This window comes from Bemisia tabaci, chromosome 6 (genome assembly GCF_918797505.1).
Source record: "Bemisia tabaci chromosome 6, PGI_BMITA_v3".
Taxonomy (NCBI): Eukaryota; Metazoa; Arthropoda; class Insecta; order Hemiptera; family Aleyrodidae; genus Bemisia; species Bemisia tabaci.
The window spans coordinates 6,625,207-6,651,278 of NC_092798.1; the positions used below are offsets into that span (position 1 = coordinate 6,625,207).

At 40.9% G+C, this 26,072-nt stretch overlaps 1 protein-coding gene across 1 annotated transcript in view; it reads left to right on the top strand.

Moving 5' to 3' along the window:
• The window catches only part of LOC109034903 (uncharacterized), a 320,455-nt gene that overhangs the window by 287,651 nt on the left and 6,732 nt on the right, over nt 1–26,072 (top strand). Inside the window, exons 5-10 of the mRNA XM_072301811.1 lie at nt 1,848–2,056; nt 5,330–5,551; nt 9,390–9,539; nt 16,333–16,487; nt 24,115–24,239; nt 25,686–26,020. Of these exons, the coding sequence (XP_072157912.1) occupies nt 1,848–2,056; nt 5,330–5,551; nt 9,390–9,539; nt 16,333–16,487; nt 24,115–24,239; nt 25,686–26,020 (1,196 nt within the window). The remainder of the gene's footprint in view (nt 1–1,847; nt 2,057–5,329; nt 5,552–9,389; nt 9,540–16,332; nt 16,488–24,114; nt 24,240–25,685; nt 26,021–26,072) is intronic.

Sequence of the window (26,072 nt, forward strand, 5' to 3'; positions counted from 1 at the left end):
GCAGTGAACCCTGTCTTCCATACATTTCAATGCTTTTCCGGGTTCATCTCAATGCGTAGTTACGCCCCTATGTGAGCCAAGCGACGGAATTATCGATAATGAAACTGAGGAAATGCGTATCTCGGCTTGTGGCGTTGCAGACTTCCTGTCATACTTTATTTTCTACATAAAAACTACTGAACGTCATTTTTTGAACATTTTAGTGATTTTTCTTCTCCTTATGAAGAATATTTTGTGAGCACGTCAAGCCATGATGTTGGCTCGGTCTCCTCTTAAAAAATAAAATACGAGGAAAGATTTCGATACAATGCAACCTAATTACGCATTCTCGCTGTTTCATTGTCGATATGGAGGTATTATGCTAAAAGGAGTTATGTTCATAGGGTTTACGCGCATCATGGTTCCTTTTGGCATAAATGATGGGCTTGGAGGGCAAGGCAGTGCAGTTTTTTTTTTTTTTTTTTAAAAAAAATTGAGGTATTAATGATTTCAAGTAAACTTTCTAAATAAAACTTCAACTTACCAAACTTTGATTGACCGTCTCATTATAACTGCGATAATCTGAGCCTAGAAGTTATCGCCAAAGATATTATTTTTTAATGTCTCTTTCAAAGAGGAGGGTTTGTTTTTGAAACAAACCATTGGGATAGGAGAGCGCAGAATATCTTCTAAGGAAGACCAAACATTTCATTTATACTAAAACCCTCTCATTTCCCTTCAGTACAGCAGTGGCAATATTTCCAAAGTTTCATTTTTCTACATTTAACTGCGTTCAGAAATTAAAGGGACGGGAGGGATTTTCGGTGCACCCGGTGTCGAGAAGAACGATGAGGGTCTGTGACATACCTTAACCTGTCTTTCGTGAAAGGCAGGGTGAAGGGATGACAGGAAATGTACAGATATCAACGATTAACCCAGAAATAATTTCAGGCCCATTCACGAGAATTAAAAAAGTGTTAATCAAAAGATCACCATCAAGATAGGATTATATTAATTACGAGGCCACACGATCAACCCTTTGAATGTTGGGGGGTGAATTTCCTACGTTTTTTTTCCTTACTTCCCTTTTCTTTTTTATCTCAGCGACGAAATAAAAAATCTTGGAGAATCGTTACTGTTCACCCTTTTTCAGTGATGATAAACTCCTACAGAGCGAACGTTTGGCTCAAAATTTGGGGTTGGCTCCTCTGACGTAAGGGCGTATCTCATTTTCCTTGTGAGCCCTGTGTTTCATATAAAACCATGCTTTTCAGGGCTCATGCGGGAACCGAAATACGCCCTCACGCCAAATAAGCCACGAAAGTGCAATAGCAGAAACAATCTTCAGATCAATGAAAGCGGAACTTTCGCATTACTCTTCGATTTTCATCATAAATTCATATTTTTGATGAAATTCACACCTTTAAGTCGGGGAAGGTTCTTTGATTCATTCCCGCAAGCGAAGTTTTTGCATGCGTGCTGGTGGTCATGAGTCGGATCCAAAATTTAAATTGAGGGGCTTGGAGGACAAGGTGCAAGTGCAATTTTTGAACAAAAAAAAATGAGATATTAATGATTTCAACTGTAAAACTATCCACACAATCTATTCTGTGAAAAATTCACTACTAAAATCCAAAGATTTAAGTATTAAAAAGCGGGTTTGAACTTTCCTTCCACCACAAGGCTCCATGTAATTTTGAAACTTTAAACTTTTATCTCTAGAAATAGCAAAAACTACACTTATCCTACTTGTACTCCGAGCCACTCGATTAAGCTTCTTGGCGGGGAGCATTCCTCGGTATCTTCAAGTATTTTTTTTATTTTTTAATCACATTTTATCGAAAAATATAATTTGTTTGATTTTTCAGACGCAACATTCGACGTAACCCTGAACAAAGGCCACGGTGGTCTAGGACTGAGCATCAGCGGTGGGAAGAATAGCGATGACCAATCCTACGGCCTCATATCAATCAAAAAGCTGTTTCCGCATCAAGCCGCCTGGCAGAGTGGCCGACTCCAAGTTGGGGACATCCTCCTTGCGGTCAACGGCGTCCCTTTGACCGGCCTTACCAATTTCGTAAGTTTGCTGTTCACCTTTATTTCCGACCAAGAAAAACAGAGAAAAGAAAAATAAATTAAATCAGATAAAAAAATGAAAAGCATATCGACGGTGAAACTTTCAAACTTTAGGGTCAAAGGCGGATCCAGCATTTTGGCAGCACCGGATTTCCTCCATTTAAACCTACGCTAAGTAATCGACTCCTGTCGGAGCATCTGGCCCCTTCAAGGATCGATACATTTCCATAGGCTTAAGCGGAGAAAAGACAATGTTGCCAATTCTCTGGATCCGCCAATGTTTAGGGTATCCTCGAATCAAAGCGGGTACTCGCATCGCCAAAAATGGACGAATTTATGCTAAAAGGAACTATGTGTATAGGGTTTGTGTGAGACATAGTTCCTTTCGGCATGAATACGTTCAAATCAACTATCCGCTCGTCCAGATTGTTCAAAATTGCGTATGTTTACATGGGCGATGCTGTTGCTGTAAGTCTGCTTTTCCTTAAATTTTATTAAGTTTTTTTTCATTTTAATGGATTTAAACAGCATTTTGGTGCTTTGATCTTTGGATTTCCAAAAGTTTTGGCACTACTTTTGTAGTAAATTTTTGAGAAATTTATTTCTGAAATCCTGTAAAATCCCTACAATGCTTCCCTATTGGACGTCTTTTCGCGCCTCAAGTCGCGTGACCAATCAGGAAATTGACTTTCCATCTTAAATGTTTTTTTAATCGGCGATCCTAGAATACATTTCGTGGATAGTCCATTTTTTGATTGGTATATCGCTTCTCCGCGTTGGACGGGAATGCCAGTACCCACTTTGATTCCAGATTACCCTATCTCCTATTTCAAACCACGATGTTGCAACTATTGCGTATGCAAGTCTCATTAAATTCGACTCCCTATGATTAGAGTACAGCATACTTCGCCTTCAATTCACCGTGTACGCAATACGCATCCTCATGAGTGTAATTAGTGGTATCACAAGTTGCGAATACCATTGCGCTTTAGTATTTTGCCTACAATCGTTTGTTTCTATGGAATGATCATGAACAATGCCAAGTAAATTTCAAATTTGCGAGGTTGAGTCTTTGATGCAGGATATGATATCGTATCAAAAACATTCGTCGCAGAGGCAACAATCCTCGTGAGTATTAGTGATGATGTGAAATTTCATCCAGAAATGCCGTATATTTTCCTGGTAAAAATGGAATTTGCGAGGAAAAATTTGGAAACATTGGAATGAAGTTATGTTCTTGCGTAAGAAAAACGACGAAATCGGTTATTCCAAGCTTGAAAAATTAACTCAGATAATTCCAGTTTTTACAAAAATGTATACCTGGGCAATATTTGTCCAAACTTTTTCTGATTTTTTAAGGAAAATCGGCAGAAATCTCATTCAGAAATACTCAATATTTTCCTGGTAACAATGAAATAAGCGAGGGAAAATTTGGCAACCTTGGAATGAAGTTACGTCCTTCCGTTAGGGAACGACGAAATTTCTGTGTTATCACGTGATTTTTAGGATAACACCAGCTTGAAGAAATAGCTCAAGCGCTCGCGCCCAACAAGAACGCGTAAAAAGTCACTCCAATATTTTCATTCCCCGCGAGCGAAACCTCCATCTCATGACCCCAGGGACACGAACAACTTACTCGAGCGAGTGAACTCAACCCCGCCGCGCGCTTCTGTTTAACGTCCCCGAAAGCGAACGCGAAATTGGGACGTGCAAATAGCATCAAGAGACGGGAGCTCGTCTCCCGAAAAAAGGAGGGGCTCCGAAAAGCGAAGAAAAAAAGAAGAAGGGAAGAAACGGCGGCCGCCCGGATGGCTATGCAAATAGTCTCTCACCTATTTTCCGGTCGCCCGATCCTGTCGCGCGACCCGCTCAAATCGTATTTCCCCTTTCCGTCACCGCAGTGTAAACAGTATACAACGGGTTCCCACCTCTGTGCTCTGTGTCAAAGGAGAAGGATCGCTCTATGTTGCCGTTCGGGGATTATCACGGGTTGGTGGTCGGTGTGCACTAGAAAAAAAACCACATTGGATCAAGAGTCCAGTCTTAAAAACATCGACAAGAAAAAATACTCTTGATTTAATCAGATTTAAGCTTAAGAACAAAGCACAAAAACATAGCCCGAATATACGAATAAAGAGGAGGTTTAATTAAAATATGGGTACCTAAATAAGGCTAAAAGATTATTAAAACACTAAAACACAGGACGTTTCGAGCTGTTACCAGCTCATTTTCAGCTGCGAAAAACCTAAAAACAAGTAAAACATTGAGTGACGACCTGACCCCAACCGTTATCACGTATCCACGTATCACATAAGCCGTTATCAGAGTGGTTACGTGATAACGGCTGAAGTCAGGTGGCCACTCAATTTTTTACTTGTTTTTAGGTTTTTCGCAGCTGAAAATGAGCTGGTAACAGCTTGAAACGTCCTGTGTTTTAGTGTTTTAATAATCTTTTAGCCTTATTTACCCATACTTTAATTAAATCTCCTCTTTAAGCTTAAATCAAGAACCAAGCCTCTTAATTTGAGCGGATTTCCTTTTGATTGAAGCTTAAATCTGATTGAATCAAGAGTCCTTTTCCTTGTCAATGTTTTCAAGAGTCTGGACTCTAGATCCAATGTGGGTTTTTTTTCCAGTGTAGGGGGATCTGTAAGACAGTAAAAATTTGGGATGTGAGTATTTTCGAAGATTACGAAATAGTGCAAGGCAGTAATTACTCAACTCCGAAATTGGATAGCATTATAGCGAAGCAGTCACACCGGTCTATGTTTAGGGATTCAAAATTAAATTTCATGAAACATATCATTTTCCATGAAATTTCAACGATTTTTCAGGAGCTGCGTTTACAGCCTTCAAGAAATTTCTGAGAATTAGATTAGTAACTTTGAAGATCGACTTAGGATATTTTCCCCAGAATTTTCCGTACGTTACCTAGATATGAATGGGCCTTATTTATTGAATGAGCTCCGGGGAACGCAAGGCCAAAAAGTCGACAATTTTCAATTAGAGTTTCAATTATAGTTTATCCTGCAAAATAGTGCGGATCCAGCACTATTTTACCACCTTGTTACACCTTATTCATAGTTCGGGTCACATTTTTTAGCGTTTTTCTCTCATCTTTTATTTAATGTTAAAGCAATATAGCAATATGCCCTATAGTCTCTTCATGGTTGCGGGTGTGGGGCACTTGTTTGACGGACAATTAACAAAAAGATTAGATTCCTCACTTAGTTTTAAATATTTCTAAACATTTTCTGTTTTTCTTTTCGATCAGGAGGCGCTAGAAGTGCTGCGGAAGTCAACGAATCCTGTGAACTTGACCGTGCGTCGACCGGTCGGTCCACAGAAGTCACCGGAGCCGCTGACCAAAGCAACAGAACAGCGCAAGTCCCCAGAGCCCCATGATCAAAACAATTCCACGCTCAACAAATCAAACACTGGTTCGTCCAGCCCTCCGCCATCCCTTCCGCCTTCCTTCTTGGAGGATGGCCCTTCGGTAAGTTCAACCTCTGAATTAAATTGCACTATGTCATTTTAAGTCCTCGTATTAAGGGGCCGTCCCTGAAGTACGTAACGCTCCAGTGGGAGGGGGAGGACCTCCCCGGGAGGGCGAGGAGAGCGAAACGCCATGCGCCATTTCGTTTTTAAATGTTCAAGAATAGGAATCTATGTCATATAGGCGTTGCTAAGGAAAAGGGGGGTCGAAAATGCCGAAAAAGTGCGTCACATAATTTAGGGACGGCTCCCAAAGACCACCGCGAACTTCCGAAGCCGAACGAGCTTTCCGAAAGGCCAATCATAAGATTTTTTTCTAAAATGGCCAATTTTGATGTTATTTTCCTCAAAATATACTGTTTGCTGCGCTCTTTGAATAAAATCAAGGAAACCACTACTAAAACATCCACGTTTTGTATTAACATTGATATGAGCTTTCAGTGTCTTCGTTTTTTGTCCGACTCCACTCATTGACTCGTTATACTAAGCGCCGCTGGTGAGACGGTTAGTGTCCAAGATCAAAACGCCTTCATTTCCGAGCGTATGCAACACGGACATCCATGAGGCTTATATAGTTGCATCCAGGCGCCATAATGAAGTTCGTGTAGTATATCCATCGCATGAAATCGCGAATGAAATTTCTGAGAAGTTGGAGCCACTTTTTAAAAGTTTGCCAGAAAATTAAGTATTTTAACGAAAAAATTGGCAAATCGAAGGTTCGTGCGATACTTTTCTTAAACGGTAGTACAAAACGAAAAATAATACTACTAATAGCCTTAAAAAGAATCCCGTTTGGCTACCGCAAATTCTTTCAGGATCAACCGGACTTTCCGTCATCGTAAGTAAAATTCTGTCGCGGAAAACTTATACAGGACTCTCTCTACCATCGAAAGAAATAAAACGTCACAGGCTCAGAACATTCGTTCGTGATTACCTCATATTTGCGGGGTATTGGTGGCAAAAACGCGAATCATTTCAATGTACACGTACGAGAAGACAGAAGGCCCGCGCCGTGTGTTTATAGTGTAGAATGCGTGCTCAATATCTGGCTTTATTGGGCGTAAATTCGCTACAAAAGGGACGGAATAGGCCCCTTCGTCGGATCCTTAAATTTCGCGCGCAGCTTGACTGCCGAACATCAAGAACCGAACGAGTTCATCATAAACAAGGAACGCCGGGAAAATTGCCACTATCACAACAAAATCCGAGCTACCCTCGTTGCCAAACCCAGCAGGAATATCCACCGAAAAATTAGGCGAGGGAAAAACCTCTTATGAAAATTCCAGGGTTGTCGAATTTCCCCCGATTAAATGAGGCGTCTAGAAAAAGAAACCCAGCAATCTCCATTGCCTTGTCTAGAAATTGTGCAATCATGTTAATTTCCTGCGAGGAGAAACCAAAACTTCTATCTGTTGTTAACATTTTTCCAAATACCCTCGCTTGATAACAGAAGATTCACATGAAAACATGAACATGGAAACTTTCTCGTTCTTTCAATATTAAAGTTATAACGATCGCCTAATTTATAGGCAGGACAATGGAGATTGCCGATTTTGGTTCTAGACGCCTTAAATATTTGTGTATGAGAAAATTTATATCGATGGTGAAACTATCAGGTCACGTATCTTGTTTGCGGTGTTTGATAATCTTCTCTCCCATTTCATTTTTTTGGAAGGAGGACATATCAGTATCATTTTTTGAGATTTTCACGGAGTTTTCTTCACACTGCATATAAGAAAAGACACAGAAGTTTTTGAGAATTGAAGTTGAGTAGTTTTCCATTCAAAAAATTAGGTATGACAGGAAATCTACAACGTCGCAAACCGAGATACATGGTCTGGTAGTTTCACCTTTGATATGTTTTCTATTTCAGTTTTTGACGACTGACCTGTCGAATATTTACAAATTATTATCAATTGTATTCCTTTTACACGTGCCTTACACGGTAATGGCTCGACAAATAAAGCTTATGCCCAAGTCAAAGGAATAAGAAGAGTAAGCAGAAGAGGAGAAAATTTTAAAATATTCTCCCCGTAAAATTTTCAGGCACTCCAAATAAATCACAAGTATAATTCTTTGTAGAATTGGAAGGAAAATAATTTAGTTTTCCCCCCAAAAAATAGTATTTGCGGAAGGAAACTGTTCAACATTCAAAGGTGCATATGGCGCTCTTCATTAGCTCGGCAGTCAAAACCGTCCATCAGAGACGATACGGCAACACTGTGCGGAACTTTAGGGTGCTTTGTAGCAGACTTGCCAGTTTCATCGAATAATTACCGCTTTTTGGTGATAGATTGACGCCCCGCCGCGCGGGCTGGCGATAATGTCGGCGTGGGGGCGAAAAGCGAATTACTTGTTTGCGATTGGCGTGTTTTGCATATTGCCTACGTCTAGGCGTAAAAATCTCGCTCGCGCATTCGGGAGATATTGCGAATGGCCCCGCTTATGGGGCTTCCGCATCAATAGCGTTCGCTCGCGTTTTATGCGTTCTTTACCTCCCTCCCCCCTTCCCTCCCTTTCCCCCAGACGGGATTTGTTTTAATAACGTCAAAAATCTCGAACTTAACGGGTTTTGCAAGGGAACTTTCTTTCTGCCATGTGATGTCGCAAATTTATACATTCTGTAAAGAGATTTATTCATTTCAATTTGTCGTTAATCTCACGAAAGAAAGTAACTACATTTCAATTTTACCAGATTTTTTTCTCGCCCATTGCATTTTTATCAAGAGAGTTTCTCTCATTTTTCTAAATTTTCTTTTGATCTCATGCGGAAATCAGACAATTTTTTGATGAAAATTCTGCAATATTCTCGTAAAAAATCGACCTGTCTGAGTCAATTTTGCAATCATGGAATGGTGTTACGTTCCTTCGTGCGAGAAACGACGAATTGTGACCAAAGAAAATAGAAGTTATCTCGGAAGTAAATTTTTCAGAACGATTTCCGGCAAGTTGGGTCGAAAATTCGGTTTTCGAACTTTTGACAGAAAACTTTCCAACGCCTTGAATAATGTTATGAGCAGCAAAAATGGATTTCTAGAGGATGTTAGCAAGACTATCTTGAAGAAAGCGAGTTTAGAATAGAATGATCTCATGATGAGTCATAAATGGACTGCATTTTGCAATTTGGAACACGGAAAAAACGGGTTTAGGGTTGGGACCTACACGTTAGTGCTGGACACTAACGAGGGTTAGGTCAAATGGAGCCACCAAGTCAGAGTAGTGCTGGGCACTAAACAGCTCGAGGCTGGGTCACTAAGGAAGAAGTAGTGTCAAACCCTAAAGTGTCTTTGGAGCGAGCGTAAAATATGAAATGTCTCCGCCTGGGATCGAACCCGGGATGCGCAGACAGAAGTCCAGCGCGTTACCACCAGGCTATAGTGACTCCGACGTTTTGCGGGTGAAATTACACCTGTTAAGCGCAACTGCGTCTCGCGGCATCTGATTGGCACTACTGGTGCTCAGTGCCGACCTCTACTGCCTTCCTGTGTTGAGCTGTACAGCGCTTAGACGCCAGCCCTCAACTGCTCCCCACTAAACGGCCAGTAGTGCTCAACACTAATCTTGTTTTTTCCGTGAACTATAAATTCTAGCCCGGTTTAAAAGCAACGTATGTGCCATTAGTTTCCCCATGCACATAAGTGTTTTTCCAGAAGAGCCAGAATTTATAGTTCCAAATTGCAAAATGCAGTCCAAATGGAGCTCCTTCAGCGAAAGTAAAACATGACAGAAAATACGCAACGGCGTAAACTGAGATACATGGGTCTCGTAATTATTTTAACATTGGTTTGCTCCTCTGTAATTCAACTTGTTTTATGACGGAAATCATTGGCTTGTGGTAGGAGTTCGAGATAACTTTGAAGAAAGTCAATGGAAGTCTTGGATTTACGTTACGGAAGGAGGAAGGGAGTTTGGGCCATTACGTTCGAGCACTAGTCAAGGAGCCTGCTCTGTCCGATGGCCGAATTCATCCTGGGGACAGAATCGTCTCGGTGAGTATCTTAAGTCCTTAAGTCCTTAAGTTCTATATTTGATTTTGTTAATTATTCCTTGATTAGGGTCTTTGAGGTCGAAATTAGTATGGATGTGAATACTGCGCTATGATTGATTCGGACCTGCGCCCGATCGGAAAAAAGATTAAGCTCAATTGAATCAACTCCAGTGCTTATTGAAGCCCCGATAAAAAAGACTACTAAAATCTTTTGTCAAACATTCTCTAAAAAATCCTTTTCCAGGAAACCCTTTTTGGATATTTGAAAGAAATATTTGCGTAAAAAAATCCCAAATAAACTAATATTTTTTAAAAGTTTTCCAGCATGGTTTTTTAAAACATTTTGAGAGTTCGAAAACTGTCTGAATTTTTTACGTAATTCTTTCATCAACACTTTTTTATCTTTGAATCCTAAATATTGTAATATAAATTTTACTTTAAAAAACCCAAAAATTTTTTCCTGGCATAAATTTTACGGTTATTTAAAAGGTGTCCTTTTAAAATTTACTTTTACCATTTTAATTTTTAGTTTTCATACGGAACCCACTATATGATATAAAATTTAATCCATTTATTACATTTGCCGGCGCAAGAGTCAAACTGGTAATCATGTGGAAGTTGAATAAATCAAAATTTTCATTCATAACATGGCCCTAATTATCTATGAACCCAATGAGTCATTACTTATCGAAACTCCAAAGGCATGAATTTTTCCCCAAAACCACCGAAATCCCTGGTAGTGGAATAATTAACAAACTTCGGCCCAGCCTATAAGTTATGTGCGCTGTGAACTTCTGAAAGAGGAGTGGGCCATTATAGGCAATAACGTATTTGGACCATAACTTATCAAAAGCCTCTGTTTCCCGGGAGTGCCATTTTTCCACATCGGCCGTGTTTCATTCAGCCTCCACCTGAGGTTGATCAAGTTTCGATGGAGTTGGCTTGGGGTCCTCAACGAAGGATTTTCACGAATGAGTTACCCTTAGTCACAAGTTTTCGGCCCGATATTCACTAGGGAGTCAATTCCTTCACCCCTGGATGTGTAAGACAAAATGGGGGAATTGGAGAAGTAACTAATACAAGAATCGGAAAACGGCGCGGGGCTAATATAGGACTCGATTCGACGTATTTAAATCAAAAGGAACTATGTCCATTCTGCCGTGCTAGGGAAAATCGCCGTATGAGCCTTTAGAAGTTGCCAAGTTTCCTTCGATATAAACCGAATCTACTGGTAAAATTTTGAATATTTTTTTCCAAAATGTTCAGACAATTTTTTACGCAATTTAATCTAAAATAACTGAAAATTTCGAGGAAAAATATATGCATGAATGCCGTCAAAAATACTTGTTTTATCAAGAGGAATTCGGCAACTCTCGAATGTTCATACGGCGTTCTTCCTTAGCACGGCAGCATTCTGACATGAGCCCTGAGATCCATAGGCGTACGTGTATATCCTGGCTCGTGTCCCAATAGACATGGATCCTTTGGATTTAAATACGTCCAATTCTGAAACTGAATAACAAAGTCCCAATCCACGCTTGCAGTGTCTTATCGTTTGTTAAACCAAAATTTGCTGTGTTATAGAATGTTCTATCTACTTCTCGTGTTGACTATCGATGGTTTTATTTCTAAATGTGAAAGCTCCCGAATGCAAATTTTAGAGAGTGAACGATTTTCGTCAAGTTGCGTTAAACTTCGGCGCTTGGTTTTCAGATTGAAAACTTTCTCAGACATTCCTCAGAATAAGTTCTGAAGAGTTTATTTCATTTTTTTTTTTTTTTTTTTTTTTTTTTTTTTTTTTTTGCCAACGTAGGACGTAAATTTGATACTGAATTTGACAATTTCATACCCCAAGACTAAAAACATGCAAAAGTGAAAAAAGTTGCATTATTGAAACATTTTGGACGACGCTCGAAAGAATCATTCAAAAGGGGTTCATCCGAAGCAGGACTGAAAAGGGGATGCCTCCTCGAATAGTTCCATTTTAATGATATCACACACTGAAAAAAAATTCTCAGCGATTTTACCAAGGTCCGTTGGTACCTTTACCATCTCACTTTTTTTACCAATTACTGGTAATTTTACCAAAACAGACTGGTAAGCTTACCTAAAAACCGGTATTTTTACTGTTTTTTTCAGGCGAGAATACCACTTTTATTGGTAATCAATTCCCGGTAACTTTGCCATTTTATCTCGGTAATTCTACCACAGCCGATAAAAAATATTGGCGTTTTTACCAAGATCCAGTAAAATTACCGACAAAGTTCAATAATTTTACCGAGATTTCTCGGTAAAATTACCAATTCCATAAATGGTAATTTTACCAAGAAAAAACTGGGATCAAATAGAACCCTGAATTCTTGGTGATTTTACCCTTTTCGTAGTAAATACACCGAGAATTTTTTTCCAGTGCACTGAAAAATCCTTGCGGAGGGGCTGAAAACAGGCGAGGAGCCTTGAAAATTCTCCACCTACGTCACCACATGACGTCACATCGAAAAAGCCCGTAGAGAAGTTTAAAGTCAAGATGCAGCCAAAAATAAAAACCGCTCATCTAGGTCACGCCGTCAATCTTCAATCAAAGTTGAAATCCCGGCGCATTTCGGAATTTCAAAGCCCGCGCCACTGGAAAGCCCCCCCCCCCTCCCCCCGCAAAGACCCGTTAATGTCTCAAACCTCGCGGGTAGGGCCATAAATCAAAACCGCGCGCCTTTTCATAACTGCCGCGGAGGGTAGCGGGCGGCACCTACAGCGCTCCCCCGGCCGAGCCAGGAACATTTGTGTATTATGTTTATTGTTTTTCAAATCGGCACCCCCCCTCCCCCCTCCCCCCCTCACGCGTTGGCACTCGATATGCACCCGCCACGGCCGGCAGATTTCCGCCCCGGAATCCGGACGTATACCGTGCTAAGGAAAAACACCGTACATGCCTTCATACATTGCCAAATTACCTTTCTTTAAACACTAATTTTCGTGGAAATTTGTGAATATTTTCCCCGTCATTTTTGGGAGGATTTTCTTTGCAATTTAACCTAGGGGGTGTGAAAATTTCAAGGAGAAAAATTTACAATTTTCTGTTGAAATTTATATTTTATCTTGGGAGAGTTTGGCAATGTCCGGGGGCTCATACGGCGTTTTGGCTTAGCGAGGTTGTTGGTTGGGGGGTTTGAGGGTGGTCTGGCATTCTGACAGCCCCGAAGTTTCCAGCTAATTAAGTTCGGAAATTCCGTCCGTGCGCGGATTTTCTCGCGCGGGGCTTTAAGCGATTGTGCGAGCTACGTGGGCGATGTTGCCGTCGAATCGCGCGGTGGGAACGCTCATCGAAAGGAACACGAAAAAAATTAAATTGCTGATTCAACAATTCAATTGCTAAAAACATGTGAGTGCAATGTTTCAACGTAGATTTTACAACAAAAAAATGCTACTTCAACCACCCCCGTGGTTAAATTAGTTTACTATGTGGTTATAGTAGCATTTTTTTGTTGTAAAATCTACGTTGAAACATTGCACACACGGTTTTTAGCAATTGAATTGTTGAATCAGCACTTTATTTTTTTCCGTGAACGTACTGTGGTGGATTTTTCAGGGAGGAAGGGTGAGTGGTAGGAAGCGGTCGGCAGGCTCTCTCGAGAACGCGTACGACTAGAATTCCCGCCCGCAAAATTGTATTTTTGCTGATGAAGAGCATGTTTTTAATATTATTATTTTTTGCTCGGACCGAACATGTTGAATCATTCCCGGAGTGCTTTTCGATTGAATCTTTCAAATTAATAATTGTTATTCTTTTACTGAAAAATAAAAAAAAAAGTGACGTGTAGCTATTACCCTTACTACAAATGAGATTTCTGGACAAACTGATAAAAGGAAGGAAGCGCGGAAGAAATTAAATTGCTGATTTAACAATTCAATTGCTAAGAAAAAAAAGTGACTGCAATGTTTCAATGTAGATTTCACCACACAAAAATGCTATTTTAACCACCCCGTGGTTAAATTAGCTTACAATAGTGGTTAAAGTAGCATTTTTTCGTTGTAAAATCTACGTTGAAACATTGCAATCACTTTTTTTTAGCAATTGAATTGTTAAATCAGCGATTTAATTTTTTCCGTGAGAAATGAAGAAATAAAGCAATTCTGCTACATTTTTTATTATTCGGTTTTATGAAACAACTATTCGGCCTCCGCGGTCCCCCTAAAAGTATCCTCTCATAGTGAAGGCGTTTTTTATGCGTCGTCACTCTTCTTAAAAGAATTATTAAGTGAAGCAACTGTTTTTCTAGCTAATTTTAGTGCCACGTGAACTGTTGATTGGGTTTTCAAGTGATGCAACTATTCTGCCTCCAAAATCATGCTAAAAAGTATCCTTTCACAATGAAGGCGTTACTTTCGCTCAAGCAATCGCATTTATTCACTAATACACGCTGCTAAACTGTTGAATGAGTTTTTGAATGATGCAACTATTCGGCCTTTGAGGCCGCGCTAGGAAGTATCCTTTCACAATGAAGGCGTTACTTATGCGTCGATACTCTTCATATGTAATCATCGTGATTTGTAAGCCACGTTCCGTTTGAACACTCTCCTTCTCGCTCGAGGAATAATTTGCAACAAACGCATTTTAAAATCCAAGGTTTCTTGTCACCCTGCTATGACACCGGATTTCCAAAATCCCCCGGGAAATTAAATCGAGCTGGCAACATTGGTTTGGAAAGCGAGGCGCGAAGTATGGAAATGGCTTCACATTGAGCCGTCGTCGTCAACGCCAAGGAGCTTTCCTCCAAAAGCTCGACGCTTAACGAGCCAACAAATATTGTTAAGAAACCAGGAATTCCGCATATTTATGCATTTGCCACGAATCCGCCGACGACCGGGTTGCCAGTAATCACGATCAATGCAGATATTTTGCATTGAAATCCGCCGGGAAAATGTTGAGAGTTGGCAACGCCGACCGTCACTCACCCTCCGCGGATCGGGTTTCGCCCCGGCGCCGCGGGGCGCGCTGTTGTGCCCCACCTGTGCCAATCATAACTCCGGTAATTTCGCACCTGAAATCTTAAATAATCTCAGCTGAAGAGTTCTCGCCTTTTTGAGCTCCATGAATTGAGCTGAGTTTGCGACTCTATAGTAATGATCCTAACGTCGCTCCATCAAAATTTCGCGTAGAAATTGTTGCACACATGCATTGAATAGGTAAGGAATAAACTCCCGTGAGAGAGAGAGAAAGTAAATTATTTTATCCTAGTTTAACATTTGAAAAGGGGAAAGAAAGAAAGAAAGAAAGAAAGAAAAGAAAACAGATTCATTTTTTTAAAATAAATTGAAGTTCTTGCATGTGTCAAGGGTTTGCATTTTCAGTACTTCACATATTTAATTTCGCGAGACACACGATTGTGCCCCTGGGTTTGGCATAAAGAGTTGGACTAGATAGTTTGATCATCGTATTGCTTGCAAAATTCAATATAAGGATAAGTACTTAAAATGCAAATCCCTGGCAGGTAAAAGAACTCCGTGGTTGATAGGGAAAGAACGCTTTTAGTTGCCTTTTTGCTCCATGTGTAACCAATTCATGACACAATACTGCAGTGTGCAGTAAGTACACTTGTTCGCCTTCAATTGACTGAGTAGGCACTACGCGTTCCTCCGCGTCTCAATAGTTGTATGTATCACGGCTGTACTGCCATCGCTATCATACGGTAGTTGAACAGAGCATTAGACGAGGTGCGAATTTAAGCATTCTGACACATTTTTCCTATTCTGAATTTCACGTGAAGCACGATTCTTGCATTAAAAATGACTGAAATCAACTCCTAACTGAGATATTATCGTTTCTATTTTACATTGATCACGGAAAATTTGAATAGCTCTGGCCACAAGGAACGCAATCGTCTACTTGAGTCAAATCGCGCACTACAGCTTTGCCAGACTTCTTAATCGAGCAATGTTCTTTGTGTAATTTAAAGGGTACACAACGTGTAACAACTAATTCAAATCGCCATGATTGAGGTTGCCACATTTTCATGCCTCACTGCCACTGCTGCAACGACGTTTAGTGCTTGATTTGACTCACGTAAAGTTTTATTTTTTTATGAGCGGGAGTATTGAATTCATGAGGAGTTGTTAATGTCAGTAATTTTCGTCGCGCGAATCGTGTTTTACGTGAAATTTTGGTCTAGGAACATGTCTCAGAGTTCTTAAAACTTTGTAACTTTGTCTAGTGGCCCATTGATAACACATCACTGCTACAAGTGCACTTGTTCGCCTTCAGTTGGCTATGTAGGCAATACGCATTCTTTCGCGTCTAAATAGTTGTATGTATCACGGTTGCGGACATCGCCACGGTAGTTGAACTGACCATTAGACAAGGAACGAGTTTAAGCATTCTGTTATATATTTCTTAACCAGAATTTCACACGAACATACGATAGAATGTAGAACACGATTCTCGCATCGAAAATGACTGAAAATAACTTCCAACCACGATATTCAATGTTTTTTTGACGCGCATTGTTTTAATTTTGTAGTTGAATTATTTAAGATAAGATAAGATATTTTTTTCAAAAAGTAAAACATAAAATAAAGAACAACATTAATCTGCCCGGTAAATTGGGATACCCAATTATTCTGCCGGATCAGACATAAAATTAAATTCAACTACTTAAATTTAATACTACTTAACTTAACTAACTTAACCTATCTTAACTTTAAATATTATTTTACTTACTTTTAACCTAAATTTAATTTCGAAGTTTGTGCTAGTGACCCATTTTTAACTTCCTATTTTATTCTTCGTTTGTCGATAGGTAAACGGAGTGGACCTCTCAGCACTGAGCCATGAGCGGGCCGTGGCGTTCCTGCGGCAATGTGGGGAGGAGGTCCGGTTACGACTGCACAGGGATCCAACGCGGTCGCCCGACTCCGCCACCCCGCAGCTGAAACAACCCAAACCGATCCTCAGGTAAATTGCAGACAAACCTGCGCCTACTCCCACTAAAAACGACACCCGCATCACATCGCATCGCGGGGATCCTCCGCAAAAATTACACTAGCCTTAACGAGCCTTTGTGGCGCACTTTGGTGCATTTTACCTTTGAACCTGACCAAATCTCACATCGAGAATTTGCAAGATTCTAAAATTTCAGTTTCAAGGGAACTATACTAATTGGTGCGAGTTGACACGAAATATTTTATTGCTTCATACGATAGTGCTTGGTGAGCTAAGTTCTCAGTATTTTTCATAATTTGTAAAATTAGAAAATGATGCACCGCCGAGTAACGTTATCTGGCACCATTTCCAATTTAAACACATGTATTTTAGCAGATTAGGGCACTTGGTCATGACTCCTTCGATAGTCGTTCAATTTTGAAACCAAGTTTACTTCGGGCTCAGTCTCTCTGTTGTATACACACATAAATATAAAAATCAACTTTTAGACGTACCTGCAAATTCACCATTAGAGTCCACTCCAAATAATTTTACGCACCCTTCGACTGTGACAGAAGACCGTCGTACGTCAGACTAGCATGGGCAGTAAATGCACTAATCAGGATGACCGATCTTCTGTCGCAGTCTAAAAGTACGTAAACTTATTTGACGTGAACTCTCCCTGAGCACACGAATATCCTTAGTTTTGAAATTAAACAAATGTTTTAAAAGATTTAAGACAAAGTGATTTAATCTGCTAAAGTACATGTGTTTAAATATGAAATGCCGCTTTACGAGGTCACAAGGAGGTAATTTTCTTAAGCTTGAATCTACTTTCCCTCTATCTCCTATTTTAAAAAAATTGTAAAAATTCTGTGAGCTCAGCGAATCAAGCAGTTTCATATGAGGCAATAAAATTTTCTCGTGCATACTCTCCATTCCAAAGGGGTATTTATCAGAAAAACTTGCATCATTCCCGGTTTAGTTCCTCTGAGTGGACTTATTTTCCCCGTGCGTTGAATTTTTCCTCTGTGCGCCGGGTTAAGTTCTGACGTTCGCCGGGGACTGGACGATTCTCCCGCATGTGCAAGGGTTCACAGGGGAGTGATTTTCGTAAAAATGTGGGATGTGCAACCACTTCATTCTCTGAAACACATTCAGATGTTACACAGGAAACACGTAATGGTCTCGCTATCTGAGGCAGTAAAAAAACACAATCCAACGGCGGAAGCTTGACCTGGGGCGCGCTAGTTACCCGGTTACTCTGAAAGATAAGGGGGAATATTACAAGGGGTTTAGAATGTACCTTTAGAAATGGCATATCGATGGCTAAAGTGCAAACCCACGTTTCTCCGATGCGATACATCAAAATCTTTACTCCTCTTTTATTTTTCAAAGAGAAACAAGTCAACTGTCTTGCTTGAAATTATTACAGAAATGTCTGAGAATAGAGACGCAAAATTAAAGAAGTTTTCAAATTAAATCGATCAGTTTTCAAATGAAAGAATGAAGTATGACAGGATGTTTGCAACGGCGCAAACGGAGATATAGGGCTTCGGGTTCTTGCCATCGATTTGTCGCACTGCTGATTGCCGATCTTTCTATCTGAAGGCGAGTATGCCTATTGTTGAGATGAAAAATCGCTTAAAATACGAAAATTCTAATTCCATTTTGGATGGAAGATGCGACTTACTGTAATACTGTTGTAACATTTGTTCACTTTTAATCGTTTGCAACTCCCCTGCCCCCCTCCCAAAAAAAAACCAGAGAATGTAGACCCAAGAATTTGTGGTCTATAAGGCCCGACGCATGGATCATCATTTCATGTTAAGTGCTAGTTGAATTTTTCACCTTAAATGCCTTGGTTAAAACTTCACAGGCATTCTGGGCACCTGTCAAATTTTAGTCGGCGATTAGACTCTCAGTCCAAAAATGCCTTGACAGAACCGAAAATATCATCCAGACCATTAAATGTATCACACAAGCCCTAGCCCCGAAAATAAAATTAAAAGTTTCACTTCGACTACACGGAGAAAAAATTCTCGTGCGTGGGACCCGAAGTTCCGGTCATATGGATTTGTGAAGTTTTCAGATTGAGCATCTGAACACTTAAGGTCCAGCTGTCGAGGTTCGGATCACAGACATGAAACTTCAGTTCTTACATCTGAAGTACTTCAGATGTGAGAACCGAAGTTTTTCGGATGTGAGAACCGAAGTTTTTCGGATGTGAGAACCGAAGTTCTTCGGATGTGAAAACCGAAGTACTTCAGACATAAGAACTGAAGTTGCAGATGTGTGATCCAAACCTCAGCAGCTGGACCTTAAGTGTTCGAATGCTCAATCCGAAAACTTCAGAGATCCATATTATGACCTAAACTTCGGGTCCCACGCACGAAGCTTTTTTCTCTGTGTAGAGGTTTTCATTCTATCAGAGGTGGTAGAGCCGGACTGCCGGTCCTTAATCTCATACCCTGTTTAGTGATCCATTGTGCATTGAAGTCTGCAATTTTTTTCCCCCTTGAAGTGTGAAGAGTCATAGAATGCACTCAGAGGCGAGCTATTCGCAATCCTCTGTATGTCTGAGTAAAAAAACCAGGGGAAAATGGGAAATAAATAATAAAAGGACAGATGGGAGGGAACTTTATTCATGACGCGTCGTCGTGTCGTCTGGAATCGAAGGGGCAGACGGGACGCATTGCACTCACTTATCTCACATAATAAGCTCGAGAGCCTCGCTCTGTGTGTTTTGGTGTGAATGAAGCCACGGTCCCACAAGCAGCGCGCGATGTGAAGTTGCCCGCGCCATTGGGTGTAGTAACAGAGCTTTTGCATGGCACAAAGCTTTGCGGTTCAAATGTTCGTTTTAGATTTTGTAAAATTACGCGTGGTACAAGATGGTGCCACTGGTTTTCAGCATGTTTCTGGTGTTGCGTCTTAAAACGCAGGACCGTAGTTCAGCGGTGCTTCCTCGAGGAGGCATCCCGCATCACAGTAGGCCGAAAAGATTGTATAGTGTGTCAAATTTGTAGAAGTTTCCAATCATTTTTGGGGTTTCAACAAAAAATGCCTGAGAAACTACAAATTTTGACATGTTTCGTTTAAAAAAAAAAGAAAAAAAATTAAGGTCACTAAACACATTTTTTATAATTTTCCTCTTTGAAACTCTTTCATTTGTGACCTTGGCACATTGGAAAATCACTATGCAATATCGGATCCCGGAAAATATCGTTGGGCTTCAGCTACCCTAGAGATCCCTACTTTATGAGAGAAGTTTACGCTGCATTCAGTCAAGCTCTCCATGTGCGGATCAGAGGCATCTTGAAGAAAAGGGAGAAAAGTCAATTTCCCTGATGAGCTGCGAATCATGTAAGAAAACTGCCGTTTCAGGGCTCATCAGTAGACTGGACTTTGCCTCCTTTGCTTCAAGATGCCTTCACTCGTATATTTTAGGAAAATCGCCACCTTGTGTACAAACTCCGAGACTACGACCATGGCGAACCTGACAAAGTATTTTCTCCCATTTTCGTCGTCTCCCGGCCAAAGGAACAGAACTCCACTCGGAGAGTGCAAAATTGACCCGAACAATCCAATTTTTTGCACGAATGCACCAATGTATCCTCTGCAATTTTTGTTGAAAATGTATCTGATTTTTGCATGAGATCAGAATAAAATTTAGCACAATTTTTAGTTTAAAATGCCCAAGCTTTCCCTCGTAAAAATGCAATTTTTGAGTGGAAAGGCACATTGTAGTGTACTTACGTTCTTTCGTGGGGGAACGGCGAATTAGACTGCATTTTGCAATTTGGAACTATAAATCCTGGCTCTTCTGTAAAAACACTTATTTGCATAGGGAAACTAATGGCTTTGAGACTAATGGCTAAACTTTGAGAGTTTTTTTTTTTTTTTGAATTTAGAAGTTTGTTTTAGAGGGAACCAATGGCATTATCGTGTTTTTAACAAAATTTTATATACACGGAAAAAACAAGACTAGTGTTGAGCACTACTGGCCGTTTAGTGGGGAGTAGTTGAGGGCTGGCGTCTAAGCGCTGTACAGCTCAACACCGAAGGCAGTTCAGGTGGGCACTGAACATGAGTAGTGCTAATCAGATGCTGCGAGACGTAGTTGCGCTTAACAGGTGTAAATTCACCCATGAGACGTCGGAGTCACGATAGCCTGGTGGTAACGCGCTGGTCTTCCACCGGCGCAACCCGAGTTCGATCCCAGGCGGAGGCGTTTCATATTTTACGCTCGCTCCAAAGTCACTTTAGGGCTTGACACTACTTCTTCCTTAGTGACCCAGCCTCGAGCTGTTTAGTGCCAGCACTCCTCTGACTTGCTGGCTCCATTTGATCTAACCCTCGTTAGTGCCCAGCACTAACATGTAGGTCCCAACCCTAAGCTCGTTTTTTCCGTGTAGGTTCGCTTTAAAATACTTAATTCCTAAATTCTTAAGGCACGCAAGTGCTCCATTATTGCACCCGATGACGCGGCCAATTTCGCATCGCGTGGTGCCTGTGGAAACACAGCTTTCTGTTGAGCATTTCTCGGAAGCTCATAAAGTCGTGGATGGAGTAAACGCGCAGAGGCACGTCTTTTCACGAGATCCCTTGTCCTATTCGGGGCTTAGACAGGGATAGCCTGCGAAATATACAGAAGTGCTTGCTCGGCCAAATCTTGGACTCGCAGATATTGAGTCAGACGTCTCCATAAAAATTGGAGACATCGTTGTCATTTTTGCTCAACATGCCTAAATACTATCGGATCTCATGCACTTGCTTTTATTTTTACACGGAGAAAAAAACTTCGTGCGTTGGACCCGAAGTTGAGGTCATATGCGGATCTCTGAATTTTTCGGATCACGCATCCGAAAACTTAAGGTCCAGCTGCCGAAGTTCGGGCCAGACATCTGACGTGCTTCGGTATACACCGAAAGATTCGGGTCACGCAGATGAAGCACTCCGGTACAAGCAGAAGCACTTCAGATGTCTGACCTGAACTTCGGCAGCTGGACCTTAAGTTTTCGGATGCGTGATCCGAAAACATCAGGGATCCATATGACCTTAACTTCGGGTCCCATGCACGAAGTTTTTTCTCCGTGATATAGCAGCTCAACATCAGTAGCTCATTGTGCCAGCTGTACCCTTCAAAAGTACCCCTGTGCTCCTTAAAATTATATGAGCTTTCTGCATTTACTCCACTTAATGAGAATAAAAAAGGCGATTTCCGACCCACCTCGGGAGGTACGTCAAGATTTTTGGACGTGGTCGTCATTGCTGCCAAGGCGCACCGCCGTCATCAGGAGAGAATTTTGTTTAGTCGTAATGGACGTTCGTAGTGCACAGGGATCTTGAAGCGGGGGGGGAGGGGAGATGCAACAAAAATGTATACCCAAAACCGTTTGCAAGGGGTGAGTCTATGCATGGTAAGTGTGGATTCCAAATCGCGAAAAATCAAAATCTTGGCTGATCTCAATTTCAAGATATCGCAATTTGAATTTCATGGTAAATGCAAGTTTTCTACTGATTTTGATCCGCTTTTTTATTTATTTGTCCACTGAATCGGTGTTGATCTTTATTTTTCGTTCGATTTATGTCGATCGAATATGCATACCCTCTCGTTACATGCAAACTACCATGTCATATTCTTTTTTTTTAATCTGAACAATTCGCCTTCAGCTGCGTCCGAAGCAATTGTTGTTACGAATATGTTGTGCGTGCTGATTTTAGTCCATTACATACTCGACTCTCTGAAGGCGTTTTGTGTGCGAAAGTAGCGCAATCTGTCGGAGAACGAACAAAGTAGGGATTGAGTCATTCATTCAATCTCAATTCTGTCGTTCCTCAAGAGAGTGCTCTGCTATCGCACATTGAACGCCTTCAGAGAGTCGAGTATGTAATGGACTAAAATCAGCACGCACAACATATTCGTAACAGCAATTGCTGTAAACGCGATAGAAGGCGAATTTTTCAGTTTAAAAAAAAAAGAATATGATAGGTAGTTTGCATGTAACGAGAGTGTATGTATATTCGATCGACATAAATCGAACGAAAAATAAAAGCGTGAACGGATCAACACCGACGCAATGGACGAATAAATAAAAAAGCGGATCAAAATCAGTAGAAAACTTGCATTAACAATGAAAATTTCAAATTGCGACATCTTGAAATTGAGATCAGCCAAGATTTTGATTTTTCGCGATTTTGAATCCACACTTACCATAGACTCACCCCTTGCAAACGGTTTTGGGTACATTTTTTTTTTTTTTTTTTTCTGTTTCAAGACCATTGTGAGTATTTCAAAAACTTAGCCAATTTCACTTGCGGAAATTTGACCAGACAGATTAGTGGCCGAATTTTTCGCACGGCAATGCAACATCCGCCGATGAGCTAAAACTGAACCGCCTGCCAATCAGAAGCCTCCGAGCGGAATTAAGTGCAACCGCAACCTAAGCAGTCTAAGTGTATTTAAGTACGCCCGTTTTTCCTAGGATGCGACCCCAGTTCTCAGATTAAATGTCCCTACGTATTTTTCTCAAACGATACATCTCCGTTTTTCGACTAACATGGCAATAATGAGCATGTGGATGTCTTAACACGCGTGCCGTTGTGCCGTCGAAATATTTTGAGTGTTTTTAACGATTCTTTAATACAAAATTCGGAGAAAAGCTGCCGGAATGTGGGGATCAAAAATGGGAAACGCTTTTTCGTAGAAAACAAATTCTTTCCGTCGCTTTAACGAAATTAAACTCCGCGGCGTGTATCATGCTGTGCGAGATTGGTATTACTTTTCAGCGAGCAAAGCTCTCAAAAAAGAGTTTACTCTCTTCTTTTCACTGATGCTACTTTCTTGCACTAAAAGGAGCGCCCAAAATGGCATAAGAGGAAAATGTCATTTGCGAGGATGTATGTTTAATGCATCCCGTAATGCATTCATGACTCCTGTAAAGCAAAAGCATATACCTTACCTAAATAATTACCTATGGCTTCTTTCGACGAAAATGTCCTCCTCCATTTTTTCCCCTTTCTTGCTCCTTTCCCTCGTCAAAAACTGATTCAACTTCCAGTAGATCCTAAGCTAACCGAAAAAACGAGTGAAATCCGAAGAAAGGAACTCAAATCGATTTTTTTCAAATCGATAGCTAATGTCGGAAAATGCGGACCTCCGATTGCATCATTTCATGTTTCTTCTCGTGTTTTCTTTTTTTCATAAAACTGATCAAGATATTGTTTTTGAAAATATTAATTTACCTAAAATATAAAGCAGATGACCATCTTTTAGGTTTTTCATTTTTATCAGGGTTCATGTTTATATTTTTTACGGAAAAAAGTTACGTTTCTTCCCAGGACATATCCGGGGGAAAAGGTAACACTTTTCAATAAAAAATATAAAGCAGATGAGTTTTTTTTAAAAAAATGTAACAAAATCCGAGGTTTTTAAATGTTACAGGAGAACGCAATTTTTTCGACTTTGGCTATCAATGCAATAAAAAATTTATATTCACTTTGTGACCGTCAAAAAACATTCCTCAATTTTTGTGTATAGCAGAGGTAAATATACGTTGAGGAATGCTCATAAAAAACTTTAATAATGTATAAGAGCAATGATTTTTTAAAAATATTCATGAAATGACGAGGATTGTTCATTATTAATTGTTCTCAGGAAAGAAGCAATGGAAATGCTGAGTGAAAAGAAAAGGAACGAATCATCAAATTCCAGACAGAGAAGCAAATCGGCCCTAGCAAATTCAAGAGAACAAATCAAAAAGAGTGACTTCCATTCCAGCTGTAAGTACCAGAGAAACTCGCACCTTTTTGCCCGTAAATGTAAGCTTGATCCAAGCCCTTTAACAGCGGCAAATACAGACGCCCTCTACTTGTATCCCAACAATGATGAAAACACTTTCGAGGATTTTACATTTCTTCATGGGCGCTAACATTCATCTACCTACTAATCGGTGACTAAGCAAATTCTTGTGAGAAGTGTTGCGCTTCCAGGAAACAGTACAACCAGGAAGTTTATACCTAAACATCGGTTTCTTTGGTAATGTAGTGCTCAATAGCCAACAAGAAGAGTAATCTGAAGGCCCTTCAGTGAAGGGTTAATTTTTAGAGCCCCAAACTGTAGGAGGAGCCTGTCAAAAAAAGGGCCATTTCGTGTCTCATTCTTAGGGAACTCAGTTGGCTCAGTTTAAAAACAACGTACGTACCATCAGTTTCCCTCAGCACGTGAGTGCTTTTTCGGAGGAGCGAGAAATTATAGTTCCGAATTGCAAAATAAAGTTCAATTGGACTGCATTTTGCAGTGAGAAACTACAATTTCTGGCTCATATCAGGAACAGTGCACGTGCCATAAGTTTCCCTACGCAAGTAAATGCTTTCATGGATGAGCCTGAAATTGTAGTTCCTAATTGAATCGTGTAGTGCGAAAACTGCCAATGTCCATTTTTTCAGCTTTCAGTTTTTTATGTCGATAATGCTTTTCAAGATTTGATATAACCTTGAAAGTGGTGCCAATACTTGTTTTGAGATGAAGATAACCCTATACCAAGTATCAACACCTCACTTTCATGGTTGCATTTAACTCTGAAAATTATCATCGACTCGAAACTGGAAAAATGGACATTAGCGGTTTCCGCACGACACGATTCAATGGAGATGTTGCATGTGTGAGGGATTTGCGATTTGACCATTGATTCTTATGTAAAAGTTTGCGAGAAACACGATGGTGCTACTGGTTTTCTCTGAAATCATCTCCCAAGCTCAAAAAAAGCTCTCAAAGTGAGGCCAAAATGGAGGGATATCCCACCCTACCCTGAGAGTCCACCTCTACATCAATGCAAACTCTCCATGCGAAGATAGGGAGCAAATACATTAGCAGGGTTGCCGTGTTTCCAGTTTCGGAGTCCCCAAATAAAGTGGCAGCCCTGTCAATGTATTTGCTCCCTATCTTTGCATGGAGAGTTTGTTTTGATGTAGAGGTGGACTCTCAGGGTAGGGTGGGATATCCCCTCCATTTTGGCCTCAACTTGAGAGCTTTTTTTGAGCTTGGGAGATGATTTCAGAGAAAACCAGTGGCACCATCGTGTTTCTCATGAACCTTTACTTAAGGATCAATGGTCAAATCGCAAATTCCTCACACATGCAACATCTCCATTGGAATATGTGGTACATTTGATCCGAGTTGAGTATCCACTATTCTTCCACTATTCACCGTTGGGGTGGGTGTTGCAGATGAGGAGTCGGACAGCATGGACACGCTGGACGGGCCGGGGTCCCTGCCGGAGTGCTCCCTCCCGTACAACCCGTTCCAGCACGACAGCCTCGTCCTCCACACGGGGGTCTTCGGGCCCCCCGGACCCGGTTCCCTGGACCTGAGCCAGGTCCCCGACGCTGCGGCCAGCATGCCCCCGATGCTGGACCTCAACCCCAAGCGGGACCTCCCCGACGCCGCCGACGCCCCCGCCAGCATGCCGCCTCTCCAGGACTCCTCCGAATCCAACTTCGGACACAACTCCCCCGTCTACCAGTCCACGCATTTCCCGGCCAAGGGCCTCGAGTCTCGCAAGGTAAGTCTAAGGAAGTAAGCCTTGGATCAAAGTTTATAGACTCTCTAGAACG